Source organism: Carlito syrichta, unplaced genomic scaffold, assembly GCF_000164805.1.
Source record: "Carlito syrichta isolate Samal-C Ts95f unplaced genomic scaffold, Tarsius_syrichta-2.0.1 Scaffold288863, whole genome shotgun sequence".
In the NCBI taxonomy this organism is placed as follows: Eukaryota; Metazoa; Chordata; class Mammalia; order Primates; family Tarsiidae; genus Carlito; species Carlito syrichta.
This window is the reverse complement of record NW_007232959.1, coordinates 398,745-418,127: the sequence shown is the minus strand read 5'-3', so window position 1 is coordinate 418,127 and position 19,383 is coordinate 398,745. Positions and strand designations below refer to the sequence as shown.

At 39.6% G+C, this 19,383-nt stretch overlaps 1 protein-coding gene across 1 annotated transcript in view; it reads left to right on the top strand.

Moving 5' to 3' along the window:
* Positions 1–8,949: 8,949 nt before the first annotated feature.
* The window catches only part of PEX7 (peroxisomal biogenesis factor 7), a 71,917-nt gene continuing 61,483 nt past the window's right edge, over positions 8,950–19,383 (top strand). Inside the window, exons 1-3 of the mRNA XM_008053915.2 lie at positions 8,950–9,151; positions 12,179–12,236; positions 13,434–13,584. Coding sequence (XP_008052106.1) covers positions 9,022–9,151; positions 12,179–12,236; positions 13,434–13,584 — 339 coding nt within the window. The 5' untranslated portion in view covers positions 8,950–9,021. The remainder of the gene's footprint in view (positions 9,152–12,178; positions 12,237–13,433; positions 13,585–19,383) is intronic.

The following is a 19,383-nucleotide window of genomic DNA, read 5'->3' as shown; positions in this document are numbered from 1 at the left end:
GAACCCTCAGGCTCAGGCAATCCACTTGCCTGGGCCTCCCAAAGTGCTGGGGTTATAGGCTGAGCCACGGGCCCGGCCTACCTCTTCTTAAGAGACATGACTAGGCAGGGAGGTAAGAACAGTCAACTTTTCCCTTGTTCTTCCCTTTACCAGGTCCCACAGTCCCAGGAATGGAAAAGCCTTGTGGATAGAAAGCAGTGGGTATGATAAGAGCTCCAGGCACCTGTATTAAACCCAGTTCTGGTTCAGTCATGAAGGAGCTGACGTCTATTCTTTTGGCCTCAGTTTCCTAATTTGCAAAATAAATGTAATAAAACTCAATTACTGTCACAGCAGTTTAACTGTTAGGGTTATTCCTAACTTATTAAAAGATTTCTGAATTTGTAGTGTCTATATCTTTTTTGTTTTTGGTCTTAGATACTATTTTGGTTGAAGACAAGGCATATATACCAACAAAAGCAACGACACATTTTCCAGCTGTCCTGACAAAGGAGAATTCCTTTAGCAGTGTATTTGTCTGTTCAGGCTGCCAGAGCAAAATACCTCAGACTGGGTGGTTTAAGTGACAGTATTTGTTTTCTGACAGTTCTGGAGGCTAGAAATCCATGATCAAGGTGTCTACAAATTCAGTTTCTATTAGGACTCTTCTCATAGCTTGTAGACAGCTGCCCTCTTAGAAAGAAGCTTTCCATATGAGGGAAAAAGAAAGGGGCGGGGGTGTTCTGAGAGAGAGAGAGAGAGAGAGAGAGAGAGAGAGAGAGAGGTCTGATGTCTTTTGCTCTTCTTGTAAGAACACTGGCCCTCTTGGATTGGAACTGTACCCTTATGACCTCATTTAACCTTAGTACCTCTATAAAGGCCTTATTGGAACTTCAACAAATGAATTTGGGGGTATGACAAATTCTGTCCATAGCAAGTACTAACAGAGAACACATCGTTCTACAATCATTTCTTGATAATTGTAAAAACATAGTAGATAAGCTACATTTGTTATATGTTATTTTAATGTCTCAAGTAGCCTCATTTTTGGCTTGAACTATTCAAATTGAAAAGCTTAGCTTGGCCGAGCACGGTGGCTCAAGCCTGTAATCCCAGTACTTTGGGAGGCCAAGGTGAGAGGATTGCCTGAGCCCGCAGGTTCAAGAACAACCTGGGCAACATGGTGAGACCTCATCTCTACAATAAATTAAAAAAAAAAAAAAAAATTAGCCAGGCGTGGTAGTGCGCGCCTGTAGTTCTGCTACTTGGAAGACCGAGGTGGAAGAATTGCCAGAGCCCAGCAGGTCGATGCTGGGATGGCTGTGAGCATGCCACTGCACTCCAGCCTGGGTGACGGAGTGAGACTCCAACTCAAAAAAAAAAAGAAAAAAAGAAAAACTTAGCTAAAAATACGACTAGTTAATTGCTTTGTGCTTTCTCATTTATCTTGTTTGTCCTGATTCTCCTGTTCTCAGTGTTCTGGCTGTTTGGTTTAACTTCCTAAAAAATAAAAGGTAAGTTTCCTTTCAAAAGGTACACCACACAATTTAATACTTACTTTCCAGTATTTACTTTTTCAGAACAGAAGTCTATTATAAACAAGTGACAATAATAATTAATACTAACAACAACACATCTTTGTCTATTTTAGGTATTTAATCAACTTCTTCTACCAAAAATCCAGGAGAGAAAAAAATCTGAACTTCCCTGAGTACTTACCATGTGCTCGGCATAATACTAGGCCTTTTGCATAATTTGCTCATTAAATCCTCACGACAGCCCTAAAGACTATTATTATACCCATTTATAGATAAGGAGAGTTAGGTGAAGTAACTTGCCCATGGCTACTCACAGTTAGTGGTGGGTCCTGGATTTAAACTCAGATCTGCTTAGTTTCAAAGCCTGTTCTTAGCAACATTATTTTGGGTAAAACTGAATATATGTAATTTTAAGTAGATTAGGAACCTTCTGTGTTGTTAAAAAGCATGAGAAAGAACTATGTGTGAATATGGAATGGCCTCCAAGATATAGCGTGGGAGTTTTAAATTAATAGTTACATGTGATATAAAAAGTAAAAGTAAAGAAAGCATACCATGGCTGGTAAGTCTTGTTCCATCTTGTCTTCTGGTGTCCCCATCCTTCTTCCTACAGAAACTTTTACCTGTTTCCTTGTGTTTCTTTCCAGAGATGTACTATGTATTTACAAGGAGGACATATATATGTGTACACATTTTAAAAACACAAATGGTGACATATGATATGTACTTTTCTGCATTTTGCTTTTTTGCAATATACTTTCTTCTGAGGACCAGGACTGAAAAATTAAAGGCTCTAAAGAAGGAGACTTAAACTTTTCACCACATACTCCTTGGAATAATTTTTAACCATGTGTGTGTATTGCTCTTAAAAAATTATAGAACATATACAAAAGAAAATTCTGCGTATTCTTAATATTTGAATGAAGAGCTTAAAAACAAATACTAAGATTTTTAAAGAAAACCAATCCAAGGCTGATTTACTTCTCTTTTAATTTTGTGGCATCATTAACTTTATAGTTCATGAGAAGCATGATTTTCAGCAACATTTGCTTTCTGAATTAAGCTTTGGATTGTGTGAAGCTACTTAAGATCAACTCACCACTAAAAGGAAATGTTATTCTATTGTCTATAAAAATTAGAATCCAAGTTCCTGGGTAAAGCTTAGCTACCATCTGGTGGTCTTAGTTTGGATAAAAATAACCTTCATTTATAATGTTTCCTTTATAACAAGTCTTGGAGTCATAATATTAAGAAAAAGGATCAGAATGGATCATGTTTGTTTCACAGGTGAGAAAACAGAGTACAGAAATAGAAAAACAGGGCTGGGCACGGGGGCTCACGCCTGTAATCTTAGCACTTTGGGAGGCCAAAGTGGGAGGATTGCTTGAGTCTAGAAGTACAGGAGTTCGAAACCAGCCTAGGCAACACTGTGAGACCTCATCTCTACAAAAATAAGAAAATTAGCCAGGCGTAGTGGTGTGTATCTGTAGTCTCAGCTGCTTGGAAGACTGAAGCAGAAGGATCACTTGAGCCCAGGAAGTTGAGGCTGTGGTGGGTCATGATCATGCTACTCTTCTCCAGCTTGGCCTGGGCTACAGAGTGAGACCTCTACTCAAAAATAAATAAATACATAAATAAAAAACAAGAATAAAAAAAGGTAAAATGCCTTCCTCCCATACAAGGACTTTTGACACGCAGCCCACTGCTTTCTCCTTCAAAAAATGCCTTCATTGTCACTTCCCTATGAATATTTTATTCATGATATTTATCACAAAAAGGAATTATGATAGCTGCAAAAAAGAGGAAAAGTAAGAAAAGCAACTATAATTCTTACAAACTATAATAGATGCATGCTCTTTTAAAATTTGGAAGTTAAGTTTCAGAGAGGGGTTAGAATTGCCTGAGCCCGCGGTTTCGAGACCAGCCTGGGCAACTTGGTGAGACCACATCTCTACAATAAATCAAAAAATTAGCCAGGCGTGGTAGCGCACGCCTGAAGTTCCAGCTACTCGGAAGGCTGAGGCGGAAGGATTGCCAGAGCCCAGCAAGTCGAGGCGGCGGTGGCCGGGAGCGGCCACTGCACTCCAGTCTGGGCGACAGAGTGAGACTCCAACTCAAAAACAAAAACAAAAACAATTTCTGGAAGTATTCAACCTTGATGTAGAATATGAAAGTGGACAGAGTTCACCCGTGGGATAGGAAGTTGAAGACTTTTTCTGCCTGGGGGGCAGCATCAAAGAACACCCAGAAAGTCAACAAAATCATCTTTCAGAAGAAATCTGTAGGCAAATCCATGTCTGCGAGAAGGGGGAGGGGAGATTTAATTTTATTTTTTAGCTTCTTGAAAGTTTTTTCTCTAGGCTAGTAAAGAATAATAGTCTCAATATATTGAATTTGGTCACAGCACATATTTGCATAATTTAAAACTTTTCCGATTACTTAAGAACATTACTTGCCATTAAGGTTTGCTTTTAATACACTAGATTTAAAAAAAAAAAACTTTATTTCAAATAATTAGACCTAAGAAAGTTTCAAAAATAGTTCAGACAAGTACCATATACCCTTCACACAGATTCTTAAATGTTAACATCTTATCATACTTGCTCTATTATCTATCTATTGCTCTATTATCTATCTATTCTATCTATCTATCTATCTATCTATCTATCATCCATCCATCTATAAATTTAAAATTTTTACTTGAGAGTAAATTGCAGACATGATTTATATTTCCTAAAAAAAAGGCATATTGCTTTACATAAACACAACACAATTATCAAAGTCAGGAAATTTAAAAACTACTAATTAATCTACAGGCCTTTTTCAACTTTTGCCATTTGTTCTCTAGTGTCCTTTATAGCAAAAGAATAACATCTTTCTAGGTCAGGGTCTAACCCAGGATCACACTGCATTTGTTGTAATATCTCTTTAGTGTGCTTTAATTGGTAACAGTGCTTCAGTCTTAATCTTTCATTACCTTGATAATTTTGAAGAGTATGGGCCAGTTATTTTGTAAAATGCCCCTCAACTGGAATTTTTCTGGTATTTCTTCCTGCCCTACGTGTGGTTTCTGCCTTTATTAACAAGACTTCTACCATAAGGAAACACTCTGCCTTCTTTCCCATTACTTATTCATATCAGCATGATTTCACAGACTTCTATTTTACTTAGTAAGTTTAAATCTATAACTATCAATGCCTGGGTTTTCCCAGGGAAAACCCCTCCAGGAGGTTCCTGTGTCCTTTTGATAGCCTTTGTCATTTTTGGGGTGCACTTCCTCTCTTTATGGCACAGTCCTTTACCTTCTGGTTCTGCTATCCTGTGTTTATATCTTTAAATGAAATGAGAACTTTTCTTAAACTTATATTTAGTTCCAATGCTGAAGATTTCATTGTGATTAAAACATTTTGAAAAATGGTCACACCTTGAAAAGGTGTCATCCTCCCTAAGCCTTTTCCTGTGTAGAACTTCTAAAAAGAGTTTGGGGATCCATTTATTAGTGTCCTTTACATTTGCAGGTGTAGGCGTTTGTGGGGCAGTAGTTGTTTGGCTCTGTGGTCTTCCTGTGTTACTGCGAGTTTAAAGAATGTTAGTGCTTCTACTCTGCCTTTATTTAGTCAGGATAATTTAAATCGGAATGTAGCCTGCCTGTGTCTGTAAAACTGAGTGACTGCAGACATGCTGACACTGATCCAGGAGTACATAGGCCACTTTATGTCACCTTTGAAAGCAAAGCACATGGGGATGTAAGAAAAATGACATTAAGTACCTTGGGATCTCAGGTTTATACATGTGCAAAAGGACTGGAAAGAAAACCCACATACAAAATGTCCACCTTGAATAAAAACTTCTAGGATGGTTGAAGTAAGTCTCACATTCTGTATATTTACAAGGTAATAAAAATGGAGTATACTCGTATAGCTGCAGTTCAATTCTCAGCCTTACTCTGTAGTATTGTTGGTAAGAACTGAACATGAGCCTGGTTCTGGAACCTGTTCTCATCATCATATTGCTACTCGAGAAATTTAGTTCTGATGGTCTTCTATGGGGTTTAGGAGGAAGATGCCATGCAACGTATAGGTCTTCACAGAAGGAGTCAATTGCACGAATGCTATTCCTCTTTAAACATCTTAAGAATCTGAGCTTCCCTTGCCTGGAGCATACTCTCCCTTTAGCGTCCAACGTTTTCTTCCATTGTCCCACTCCCTGTCAGTGCTGAGCACTTCTCTCCAAGTGTTTTTCTTCTCTGTCTGGGCTTTAGCCAGCACGTGAGACTCACCCAGGGAAGCTTGTTAAAATGCAGACTTCCAGATTCACTCCCTGGAATTTTGAATAAATATGTCTATGGTATGCCCTAAGAATCTATATTTAAAAACTCACCCAACAAGATTCTGAGGCAGGGATCTGAAATATGAGGAATGCTGCCTGTGTGATGAAGCACACATATCCCATCTCAGTTCACAGGGGAGGGTAAGAATTTGGGGCTTGTGTGATTTGGGGTGAGCAAAGGCATATGTATCATTCTGTCTGCTTCTACAAGTCTATGTTGTGACTGCCAGTTGTTATTAATTAATGATTGATGTCATTTTTTTTGTTGTTCATTAAATGACAGGACAATTTAGTATCGTATTAATTTGTGTTTTGCTGTAGTATTTTTCCTTTCCCCCATCCTATTAAGTAGCCAAATCTTTTGTGATCCTTGGCCTATGGAGATATGAAGGACCAGTATAGAAGCTGCTCATAAACTTGGGTGAAAGCCTAAACTCACCAAACAGAGTTTTAATGTGTCCTAGAGGAGGGAGAAGTAAGAGATGACTATGAGAGAGCAGAGATTGAGAGGGGACATCCTGAAGCATGAAGAAGTGACAGTGATGTGTCCCTGCTCTCTGGCAGGAATGATTTCAAAGGGCTCTCAGATAAGTGGGAGCTCATCTCTGCATTGAAGGTGGGGCCCTACTTGTATTCAAGGATGGCATAGAAATGCATATGCATATGCTTATTCAGGCTTGCACAGGGGGCTATCTGAAGATTGGAGACTCTTCATCACTTGCCAGGCACTATTTTAGGTGCTAGAGACAATCTCTTTTTTAAACACCCGACATATATATTTATCATAGCCCCTATAGTATTTTGATTACACTTAACACAATGAGGGTCCTGCCTCTGTAGACTTTACATTCTAGTGTCAGATTCTAGTGTGGTCATACAGAGTACTAGGAAGCTCTGCACATGATGGATTAAATTTTCTAACAGCTTGGGAAGATAGACAGTTAAGTTAGTTGAAGAAAATAAATAATGCTCCATTTCTTGCATACTTGCATTTGTGCTAGCAAATTCTTGTCTTCTACCATAGTAATAGTTGTCACTTTCTCCCATCATGTTTGCTATGTGCCAGGCACTGTAAAAGATGCTTAATTTCCTTCAATACTCTTAAGAATTTTGTTGAGTCATTTTTTATAAGCGATCAACCCACTAACCTATCCAACTAAGTATGCATCAAAAGGTAATATGTAAATCCTTCCAACTTCAGTTGTGTCTTAAACAGATTACTTAATAAATTAATAGGACCAATTTAGTGGGTCTCTTCCTAGCTCCTCTGCCAAGCCTTACACATTGGTATTTTCCCCAAAGTTCTATCTTTGGTCCTCTACTCTTTTCACACCACTCTTTTCTTGAGTGAGGTCACTCATCTCCATGGCTTAAATATTGCCGACATGCAAATAGAAACACTTGCCTGAGTCCAACTGATGTGTCCAACAGCCCATAAGAAACTTACACTTTAAGATGTTGAAACTGATGCTCATTTTCTTTCCAAATCTGCTCCTCCTCTCACAGTCTTTATTTCAGGGAACAGTCCCTGCATCCATCCAAGCACTTAAGTCAGACACTTGGAAGCTATTTTGACTCCACCCTCTTCTTTATGTACCAGGTATTATAAGTTATTGCCTGAAAATTTTACCCGACCCTTACTGTCCATTCCCATTACCATAATCCTTGCTCAAGTTTTAATCATTTTTTTGCTTGACCCATTGCTAAAATCTTTGAACTGGCCTCCCATCTCTAATCTCTCTATCCTCCAGATGAGTGTTGCCAAAGATCTTTTAAAATGAAAACTTGGTTATTTAATTTCTCACATTAGGAAACTTCCACCCTTCTCCTTTGTTTCAACTACAGTAGAAATCCAATTCCCTAGATATGGCACAAGACTCGTCATGATCCAGTCCCAGTACAACACTCTAGTCCCTCCACCCAATGTTCTCTTCATGGTATTCCCTTACATCTGTCCTGGCTGAGTCCTGGCAGCCATGATCCCCTATGGATCATCCTGGTTTAGGTCTCCGGGGTTGCTCATGTTATTTCTGCTTCTATAATGACTTCTATCTCCTTAAAGAAAACCTACTCATCTGTGTACTCACCACAAGGACTATCTTCTTTCTGAAGTGCTTCTTGCTGTACCCATCTCCAGCATTGACAATCTCTTTTTTAAATACCCGATATATATTTATCATAGCCCCTACAGTATTTTGATTACTTAACTAATTACATGCCTTCTCTTTACTAGATGCTAATCTCTTGAGGCCATGGACGATATCTTATCTTGAATTCCAAATGCCTAGCACTGTGCTTGGTATATAGTTAAGGTCATCATACGACTTGGTTTGTGCCTGTTGACCTGGAGTATTATTAACTACACCCTCTTTTCGTCTCAAGTGTCTTGGTTTGGCAGATAAATTATGTACCTTCATCCTCCAGACAGTACATGCCTGGCAATGAATTAGTGAATGAATAAATGCCGTCATCTGAACACTAATTACCATCCAATGTATATAGTGAGAATTTTTCCCTAAGTTAGTTGCTTACGAGGCTATCGTTTTTCTTTCGCTTCAATAGAAATGACCGGCTCCCCTTTCCTCATCTGCCAAGGGCGGGAGGTGGTCTGGAGTCGGTGGTCTCATCTTTTCCAGTTATAGTGTGGAAGTAACCTACGAGCCCACACCCTTGTTCCTTAAGACCGCACAGACTCCACTATCGTAGGTTATCTTTGCTTCAAGTTACTTTGGGCAACACAGCACTCAATCGCCTTTTGGACTCGCTGCATGGTTTCGGTGTTTGCTGTAGCTTGTCTCACTCTATAATCATCAGGAAAACTTACTGGTGCCAGTCTTTCAAAGGTTTAATAAATAAAAACCAGGCAGTCCCGCAGAGGAGGCTGAGATGCAATTCTGAGATCGTCGGAACTCTAGATTACTGCCTTTAGGTCTGGATCCTTGCAGTTCCCGCCCCAGAATTTTGACTTGCCCCAAACAAAAATGGTCTCTGTGGAGGCGACACCCTTTCCTTTTCTGGCCAATCAGAACCCAGAATTCAGAGCACGTGACTCTCACTTCCGCAAGGTCTTCCTAGGCAGCTAGCTAACTTCTCTCGGCGAGTCGCGACCGTCCGCCTCCTACTGGGAACTGCTTCCGCGGTGCCGGGGCGGCGAGGCCTGCGGGCGGCGGGCGGAATGATCGCGGCGCGCGGCGGAGGGGCGCGGACGCTGCGGGTGCCGGGCCGCCACGGCTACGCCGCCGAGTTCTCCCCGTACCTGCCGGGCCGCCTGGCCTGCGCCGCCGCGCAGCATTACGGCATTGCGGGTGAGGCGGGGCTGCGCCGCCGGGCGGGGACGCGGGCGGCCGAGCTCCAGCTCCTCGCGTTGGTGGGGAAGCCCTTCCGAGAGCCGACGGTGCGGCCGGTCGACGCCAGGGGGAGGCAGAGGCACCCGCCGACGCCGCTCTCCTCCTTGGCTGGCTTGGGGAGTTGGTTTGCCGGCGGGGTAGATCAGTCATTCCGGTTCCGGTGTGGAAGTAGCGTATGGGTGTAGCCTAGTGGACCGTGCCCTTGCTCCATAAGACCGCGCTGTCTCTGCCGCCTCTGGCGCGCACACACACACACACACACACACACACACACACACACCACCCGGGTGCATACGCACAGCCAGGTGCACATACTGCCAGGCGCACACGCATCCAGGTGCACACACTCCCAAGGGCACACACACCCTGGCACACACCCCGGTGCGGAGAGAGGGCTGAGCCTGTCTGCAGGGTCACCCCAGTGCTTGCTGGCTGGCCTACGTCGTCCACACTGCATTCCAGCCTTGAGCCAAAACCTGTGGGCTGTACTAAGAAGAGGGTGCTCTGGCGCTTGGTGTTCCAGACGCTTGGAGTTTCCTGCCAGTGCCATCGTGGAATGCGTCAAGTTCAGTCTTCACCTTTTGTTTCATGGGGGAATACACACACACACACTTGAAAGCAGATGTTAGTGACTCAAGTTAATTATTTCTGTCCACGCTGTTCTAAGAAGAGGGTGTTCTGGCGCTTGGTGTTCTAGACACTTGGAGTTTCCCGCCAGTGCCATCATGGAATGCGTCAAGTTCAGTCTTCACCTTTTGTTTCATGGGGGAATACACACACACACACACACACACACACACACACACACACACACACACACGGAGTTTCCCACCAGTGCCATCATGGAATGCGTCAAGTTCAGTCTTCACCTTTTGTTTCATGGGGGAATACACACACACACACACACACACACACACTTGAAAGCAGATGTTAGTGACTCAAGTTAATTATTTCTGTCCACGCTGTTCTAAGAAGAGGGTGTTCTGGCGCTTGGTGTTCTAGACACTTGGAGTTTCCCACCAGTGCCATCATGGAATGCGTCAAGTTCAGTCTTCACCTTTTGTTTCATGGGGGAATACACACACACACACACACACACACACACTTGAAAGCAGATGTTAGTGACTCAAGTTAATTATTTCTGTCCACGCTGTTCTAAGAAGAGGGTGTTCTGGCGCTTGGTGTTCTAGACACTTGGAGTTTCCCACCAGTGCCATCATGGAATGCGTCAAGTTCAGTCTTCACCTTTTGTTTCATGGGGGAATACACACACACACACACACACACACACACTTGAAAGCAGATGTTAGTGACTCAAGTTAATTATTTCTGTCCACGCTGTTCTAAGAAGAGGGTGTTCTGGCGCTTGGTGTTCTAGACACTTGGAGTTTCCCACCAGTGCCATCATGGAATGCGTCAAGTTCAGTCTTCACCTTTTGTTTCATGGGGGAATACACACACACACACACACACACACACACACACACACACACACACACACACACTTGAAAGCAGATGTTAGTGACTCAAGTTAATTATTTCTGTCCACACACACACACACACACACACACACACACACACACGAAAGCAGATGTTAGTGACTCAAGGGAATTATATCACACACACACACACACACACACACACACACACACACACACTCTTGAAAGCAGATGTTAGTGACTCAAGTTAATTATTTCTGTCCACGGGCTAGATGGGAAGGCATGGGTCCATTCTCAATTTTGCTTTTAATTCGTGTTCTAGCTAGTGTTATTGTATTTTTAGTTTGGTCTCACAATGGAAAATAATGTGATTTCTAAAATTCAGAGGGAGAGAGATCCTTTCTTATTTTCCACCGTTAGCTCTTAGTGCTCACGCACTGAGACTTACAGTGCTTACCCACCAGTTAGATTGAAGACTCATGAGTCTGTAATGATATTAATACTTTAAATGTTTTCCAAAAAACTCCTTAAAAGGAGTTGATATTTTAAGAAATTACATTCAAACACAAGAGGTTTTTCCTAGACCCTTTGGTCTCCACAAAAAACAATAACAACAACAAAAAACCCAACTTTTAAAATACATTGGTTCTCAAATGGAAGTTTGAAAACTGAAAAATACATTAACCAAAATAAAAAGCTCTAGTGGATAAGCTCAACGGCAGAATAGAAAGGACAAAAAAAAATACATGAACTGGAAGGCAGAACAGTGTAGAATTACCCAAGCTGAACATCAAAAAACCCCCCAAACATACAAATCAAACAAAAAACTAGACCCCTATAGTCTTGAGTTAGAAAAAGTCAGAAAAATAATATTCATGTCATTACAGTCATGGAAGGATTGGAAAAAGAAAATAGGGGTGATAAAGTACTTGAATAACTAATGGTTAAAAACTCCCCGATTTTGGTAAGAGGCATCAATTTACAGATATTTTATTAAAAGAAAAACCAAATACATTGGTTCTTTAGTAAACTCATCTTTGGTAGACTAGTGATATTAATACTGTTTTCAGCACCTTATCATTAACTGTGTGGTAAATTCCACTAGGTATTTTCACATTCACATTTTGTTTTAAAATCCCATATTGGATATGTTTTAGATTTATTGACGAGGCAAGGAGATTTAGTAGAAGAAGCCACAGTCTCTGGGGTTTGTAGGCCTGAGGTTTCTCATCTGTCAGTAGGGGAAATAACACCATCTTGGAAGGTTTGTGTCCCTGGTAACTTGCCTGGCCACAGAGTAGGCCCTCTGTTAGGTCTGTGTCTAGATTCCAATCATAGGTGAGATATATATTTAATGATTTGAAGCACAATATGAAAAAACAAATCAAAAACACAATCTTGATCATTTTGTATACACGTTTCCCAATAACTTCGGGGAGAAATTTGTGGTAGTAAAATTTACTCAGTGCCTCATACCACCTTGACCTTAGATGTTATCCTGGCAGGTTGAACCACATGAGCGTGATTGATTTTTTTTTCTCTTTAGGCTGTGGAACCCTATTAATATTGGATCAAAATGAATCTGGGCTTAGGCTTTTTAGAAGGTAAGATGATTCTAATTATTAAACTTATATATACTAGAAAAGCCTTAATATAATTAGGTTTTGACTCTTTGATCAATAGGATGTTTTAATTTGCAACATAAAAGGAACTTAAGCATTTGCATAGTATAGAGGTTATTTTTAGCTGGGCATGGTGGCAGGCTCCTGCAGTCTCAGCTATTCACAGGGCTGAGATTGGGGAATCCCTTGAGCCCAGGATTCCAGCATAAAAAAAAAAAAAAAAAAAAAACGTGGGCCAGGCACAGTGGCTCACGTTTGTAATCCCAGCACTTTGGGAGGCCTAGGTGGGAGAATTGCTTGGGCTCAGGAGATCAAGACCAGCCTGGGCAACAAAAGATTGAAAAAAGTTAGGTGGGCATGGTGGTGAATGCCTGTAGTCCCACTTACTTGGGAGGGTGAGGTGGGAGAAATGTTTGAGCCCAGGCAGTTTTAGGCTTGCAGTGAGCTGTGATTGCGCTGCTGCACTCCAGCCTGGGTGATGGAGTGAGACCCTGACTCAAAAAGAAAACAATTAAAAATATATTCATCTGAAATGAAAACCCATAAGAAAATGTAAACTAAAATGCTGTATGATGTTGCCTGTCTTTACTGTCTTCTTGATATAGTTTAAATTTATTCGTTTAGGAGCTAATTATTCATTTTATAGATTATTCAATACCTCTTTTCTTTCCTTGCCTGTCTTGCCTGTGTGACTTAAACTTTTATCAAGGTTAGTCAAAGGTAGAGAAAAAAAAGGAAGTCATGTCAGAAGCTAATTACCTGTTTATACCTTAGATGGATAATTTATGGGACAAGTATTATATAGGTAATGCAAAAGATTTATGGGAAAGTTGAAATTAGTGGTCTATATTAGTATTTTGAAGTGCTTGCTGACCCATCCTATGAACCACAGAAAACACTCAGGTAGATCAGCAAGCCCTCATGTAGGTAGCTCCATATTTGTTGTTGGGAGACCTAATTTTAATCCAGCTTGGCAGTTTCCCACCTGGATGGCCTGGACTTTTTTTTTAAACCTTTCTGAACTTGTTTCTACTTATCTCCCACAGTTGTGAGGATTACACGGAAGATGTGTATTAAATTATGTGATCAATTGCAAGAAAAAAACTCCATAACTGTAAAATTGATTTTTTTTCGTTGTGTATGTAAGTTTTGTTTTGTTTTTTAACTTTCCTGGTGTAGCTTTGATTGGAACGATGGTTTATTTGATGTGACCTGGAGTGAGAACAATGAACATGTCCTCATTACCTGTAGTGGCGATGGCTCGCTGCAGCTCTGGGACACCGCCAAACCCGCAGGGCCACTGCAAGTCTATAAGGAACACACTCAGGAGGTAGGAGGGAAGTCTTTCTGGGCTCATTATTTTTATTTTTTAGACTTTGGCTGAAATGCAGTTGGAAATGGACACATGGATAAACGTCTTCAGGGGACAGGTTTAAACTTCAGTGTTCTTATACATATTAGATGTCACTTATTATTTGATTATTCAAACTTAAAGTACTTCTTGGCTTAAGCAGCTGGGAAAGGAAAGAAGAGAAAAGGTCAGGCTTCTCGTTTGGCAGAAAAATGCCTCTGGTAGTGTACTGTGGCATCATTTCCTCCAGAGGGGCCTGTCGCTTTCTTTGTTCTATAAGAATATGCCTGCTATACAGTGCCTTAAGGTAGAGGTGGGCGGACTTTTCACAGAGACATCACAAGATTGCTCTTAGGACCTCAGTAAGATTCCCAAGGATTTTCAGAATATATTGTAGCAAGAGCATCAAATACTGAGGCAGAGCTAACTGAAGGTGTCTAGATTTTGTATGTGTATATGTGTAGCACAGAAAATAGTTTGGGCTTTAATCATACAAAAATACAGATGTATTTTTAATGAGCATGATGGTAAAGACAATTCTCTTTTGGTGTTTTACTTAAATGTTTACAATTTTTCCTCAGGGTAGCAATAGATCTTTCAAATGAAAACTTGCAAATTTACTTTCAGATTTTTGTTTACCACAGTGCCTGGCCCCTTGAAGACTTTTCATAAATGCTTATTAGATGCAAGAGTATCAGTGTTTTGAGATAGAAGATTAGTTACATGAGAGGTCCAGACATTTTATAGTTATAGCCATTAATAATCAAGATTTCTAAGATTGTTACTGAAATAATGAAAACTTTTAGTTCCTATTTTACTGTGATAGGTATTACATAAATGTAGTTGCAAGTTACCATGTTTTCAGAGACTTACTAAGTACTAACACAGCTTTGATAAAGAGAAACTCTGGTTTCAGGATGTTCAAATCAAAAATCCCTACAGAGAAGCATGTTCAAAATTGACTTTTTTTTTGACATCTTCTTATTGTATTGTAATTAACTTAATGTTTTCTTTTTTAAAAAATTGTTTTTCTTCTTAGTAATTTTTTTCTTTTTAAAAGACCTTTGGTGCATTCTAGGTGGTAACTAACATCATAAAATATTATGTCTAGTTAAATTAAATCACATAGGTTGATTTAATGTTTTTCTTTAAATCACCTTTAAGTTGTTACTTCGTTTGTCCTAAAACAGTAATAGTCACAAAACCATGGGATTGATGACTACTCTAGTATGTATGTTTGTTTTTAATGTATATTGAAATATACATTAAAATATGAGATAACTTATTTGACTTTTAGATTGCTCTAGTAGTTAGAAAATTGCTTCTCATAAACCCAGATGCACCTTCTGCAGTAACCAACTGTTGCTTCTGATGCCTCTCTTTGAGGTGGTGAGACTAAGTCCAGCCACTTTTCCAGGAGAACCCTTGAAAATAGCCATCACATCCTCTTTAGTCTCCCCTCTTGCAGACTGTGCATTTGTTATTTCTTCAGCCTGTCCTCAGATTATATGGTCTCTACATCTTTCACCCTCCTGGTGACCCTGCTTTGGTACCCCTGCTTTCCAGTGTCCTTAATCATATACTATCATTAATTTATTTCAGAGGTGTGATGACCAGTGTTGAGTTTTGTAAGACTTTGACACCATGATCTTGGGCCTCTAGTTTTATTAATGTTACCTGAAATGGCTGCACATTGTTCTTAGCCATGTCATAGTGTCGGGTTACTTTGTGTCCACTAGTAAAACACTTAGATCTTTGTTATTTGATCTGTTAAACCAGGTTCACACCATTCTGTAATTCTGCAACTGGTTTTTGAACTGAAGACACACTGTGTTTTTGTATGTTTTTTTGTCTGTTTGCAGACTGTTTTTCCTGGTTATCCTTGCTCATTTTCCTTTCAAATGCAATTTTTGGTAAGCGTTTGTGTGAGTTAGGATGCTTTGGATGTTAGTGTAATAGAAAATCCAATTAAAAGTGGCCTCAACAAAGAGAATTTTTTATCTCACATATTTTGCTTGGTGATGTGAAATAATAAATGAATGTAACTGTTTAAGGTTGTATTACAGCTCCTTCCCCACTTCTTGGCACCAATTTCTGTCTCAGTCTGTTTAGGCTACTATAATAAAATGTCATAGACTGGAAGGCTTATAAACAACAGAAATGTATTTCTCCCACCTCTGGAGGCTAGAAGTCCAAGATCATGGTGCCAGCATAGGTTCTGATGAGGGTCCTCTTTTAGGTTGAAAGACTTTGCGTTGTATCCTCACACGGTGGAAAGAGGGTGTGAGAGCTATTAAAAGCCCTTTTATAGGGATGCAAATCCCATTTATGAGGGTTCCTTCATCAAATGACATCTTCCTCATACTGTCACATTGGGGTTTAGAATTTCAACATGTGAATTTGGTAGGAGCATATTCAGTCTATGGACTAAATACTCAGAAACACTTAAAAGAATTGAAGGTCGAACAGAGGTTTTAAGGAGCTAATAAAATATTTGTTGAATGCATTAATAAGTGGATGAGCATAGCCAATTCCTGTTTTTTCACCAGTGTGCTCAGGGAAGCTATGCTATAAAATAGAATAGTAAAGAATGGATCATTTTCTACCATGGAAGAGAATATACAATAAATATAAACAGCATAGTTTCAGTCAACCTTGGGTTTGAATCCCATTTTCGTAACTTACCTGTTGTGAGACCTTGGGCAAGTCACTGATTTTTCCTAAACCTTAGTTTTTTCATTTGCAAACTGAGCATAATAGTAGTCTGTATCATAGGTTGTTGTGAGTGCTTGGGTCAGAGCCAGCACTGGATAAAACTGAGGTATTATTATTATTTGCTCTTATTATTACAGGGTTGGAAAAACACAAAACAAGTTAGAACTCCTCTAGTTACGTATTTTTTACAATTTTTTACAATTTTACAACTGGTGACTGTGTGAGAAATGTCCACAAGTATATTTTCAGATTGTCACATGAAGCAGAAAAGAGAAATCAAAGATTTAGATATATTTTAGGTCTTGAGGAATGAAGGTCTTAGTGAAATGAAAAGAAAGAAAAACTTGATCATTATCTGTGTGCATGGCTGCTAAATTTAGTGGCAAAGCAGACATAAAATTCTTCTCTATATTATCTAACTGGTGTCTGCAGAAGTCATTTTGTCTTTTGAGCTCCATAAAATGCCTTCAGCTTAGCCTGCTGCTGAATACATGATAGGATTGGAGGAATATAAAAATTCTAAAAAGTTGAGCGTGAAGAAAGAGTGAATTAAAAATTTTGTTTCTCTGCTTCGTGACTTCAGCACTGTGCTGCTGAGAATGATTAAAGTGACTTTAAAGATGACATAGATCATTTTAATATTTCAATTTCTAATTTTCAGTTTGCTGATTACAATTTTTTTAAATAGTTAGAATTTATTCTCATTGTCAAATGACAAGACTTGTCAACTTACTGAATTTTTAACAAAACATTCAATTCATTAAAGTTTTTGAGCATTGCTTCTAAAAACTTATTTTTTTAACTAAAAACTAAGTGTGAAACTGTTAGTATCTTGTGCAGAAAATGTGTCTAATTATACATTTTATGGTGAAGATGTGCCATATTGTTTACTTAAAAGCAAAAAAATCAATTCTTTACTTCTTTATAATGATAAAAGCGGAGACATCTGTAATGACGGGTATTAACAAAAAAATACTAATGCAGAATGACAGTCAGTTATGCATTTAGCAGCAGTGTGTTCCCTTCAGAAAGTCATATATGTTCAAAACTGCACAGCAGATTTGTCAACTAAAGGAATTTTTTTCTTTTTTCCTTTTTAAAAAAGTGAGGAAACAATTTGACTTGATATATTTCCTTTTGTATAGTTAGTCATGCTTAGCCATTCTTTTTGGATTAGGTTGCTGCAGTAAGATTTCATTACAATTTAAAGTAGCAATTTAAAACTTTTCCCTCTATAAATTGTGGTTGTAGAGAAAAATAGTTTCCAGCTAGGTGTAGTTGAATCACTTCTCTCTTTTTAGATTTTACTGCCAGTAGGATGTAATAATATATGTCATCACTTCTCAACCTTATGTTTTAAAAAGATTTTTTTTTTTGAGTTGGAGTCTCTCTCTGTTGCCCAGGCTGGAGTGCAGTGGCACACTCACAGCCACCCTAGTGTCAACCTGCTGGACTCTGGCAATCCTTCCGCCTCAGCCTTCCAAGTAGCTGAAACTACAGGTGCATGCTACCATGCCTGGCTGATTTTTTGATTTTTTGTAGAGATGAGGTCTCGCCAAATTGCCTGGGCTGGTCTTGAATCCACGGGCTCAGTCAATCCACTCGCCTCAGCTTCCCAAAGTGCTGGGATAACAGACTGAGCCACCGAGCCTGACCTTAAAAGCATTTTTTTGATGCTTTGTTTTGTTTTCTACATTTTAAAGTTGTATTAAAAGAGCTAGACCTGGTACCATGCAAGTACTAGGAATGTGCCAGTCACTGAAGATGCAGGTATGAATAAGACCCATGATCTTTGGTTGTAGTTCTGGGACATGCAAGCAAACCATTTAATACAGTGTGATAAATGTTGAAAAGAGGAATCTGGAAGGTACACAGAGAGGAGAACCAGCAACTGTCACTGAAGAGGTGCTGTATGAGCTGAGTCTTGGGAAATTAGGAGTTTACTCGGCAACCCAGAGAGAAAAGGGCATTTTAAAATTTATTTTCTTGTCTTTCTGTTTTTTTTTTTTTTTTGAGTAAGAGTCTCATTCTGCAGGTACACTATCTTGGCTCACCACAGCCTCAAACTCATGGGCTCAAGCTGTTCTCCAACCTCAGCCTCCCGAGTAGCTGAGACTACAGGCGTGCACCATCACACCCTGCTAATAATTTTTTTTATAGAGATGAGGTTTCACTATGTTGCCCAGGCTTGTCTTGAATTCCTGGGCTCTAGCAGTCCTCCCACCTCAGCCTCCCACAGTCTGGGATTACAGGCATGAGCCACTGTTCCCAACTGGAAAAGAACATTTTTTTTTTTAATGGAAAAGAGCATCTGTAAAGGTTAAGATTTGTGAAAGAACATGACATGTTCAGGCAACCATAAGTCCTTTGGTGTGCCTGGAGCATAGTGTGTGTGTGGTAGATTTGTAGGAGATGAAGTTAAGATGTGTAAGCATTGTATCTTGATGGGCTTTGAATGACTGTTTGGGACAGGGGGGTTGGACTTTATGCTTTGAAAATTCAGGAGAAAGACTGTAGATTTGGAGCCACACACTATGAGCAAAAAACAGGGGATACATAAGTATTATTTATTTTCCATTTAGTCCACTTCTTCAGGTATGGACTGCTAGGTAAGTCTGGACTATAATTAAGGGATTTGAAATTTTAGCGTTTATGATAAAAAAAAAAGGTGTGCAAATACTTGTCTTAACGCCTTGGTTCTTAAATTTCGCAACACAATAGCGTCACCTAGGGAGCTTTTGAAAATCTTTGTGTCCAGGTCACAATCTTTGGGGTTTGATGATCTCAATGGAAGCCACTGCCTTAACTTAGCAAGCATTAAATTCTTAATAACCTTTATATGTGTGATAGCTCATATTTGGGGGATTGCAATATTCAAAGTGTAGATTTAAAAATCGTGAATAATGGGAGTGATTTGAATTACCTGGCAAAGTAGTTATTCACAGTTCATTCATCTGAACTCCAAGCTCTCTAAAATTTTTTTAAAGAAGGGAAATTGATGGGTGGAAACTGTAATAGAATACGTTTAGGTAGAAAAGGTCTTTCAGGCATGACTCCTGTTAC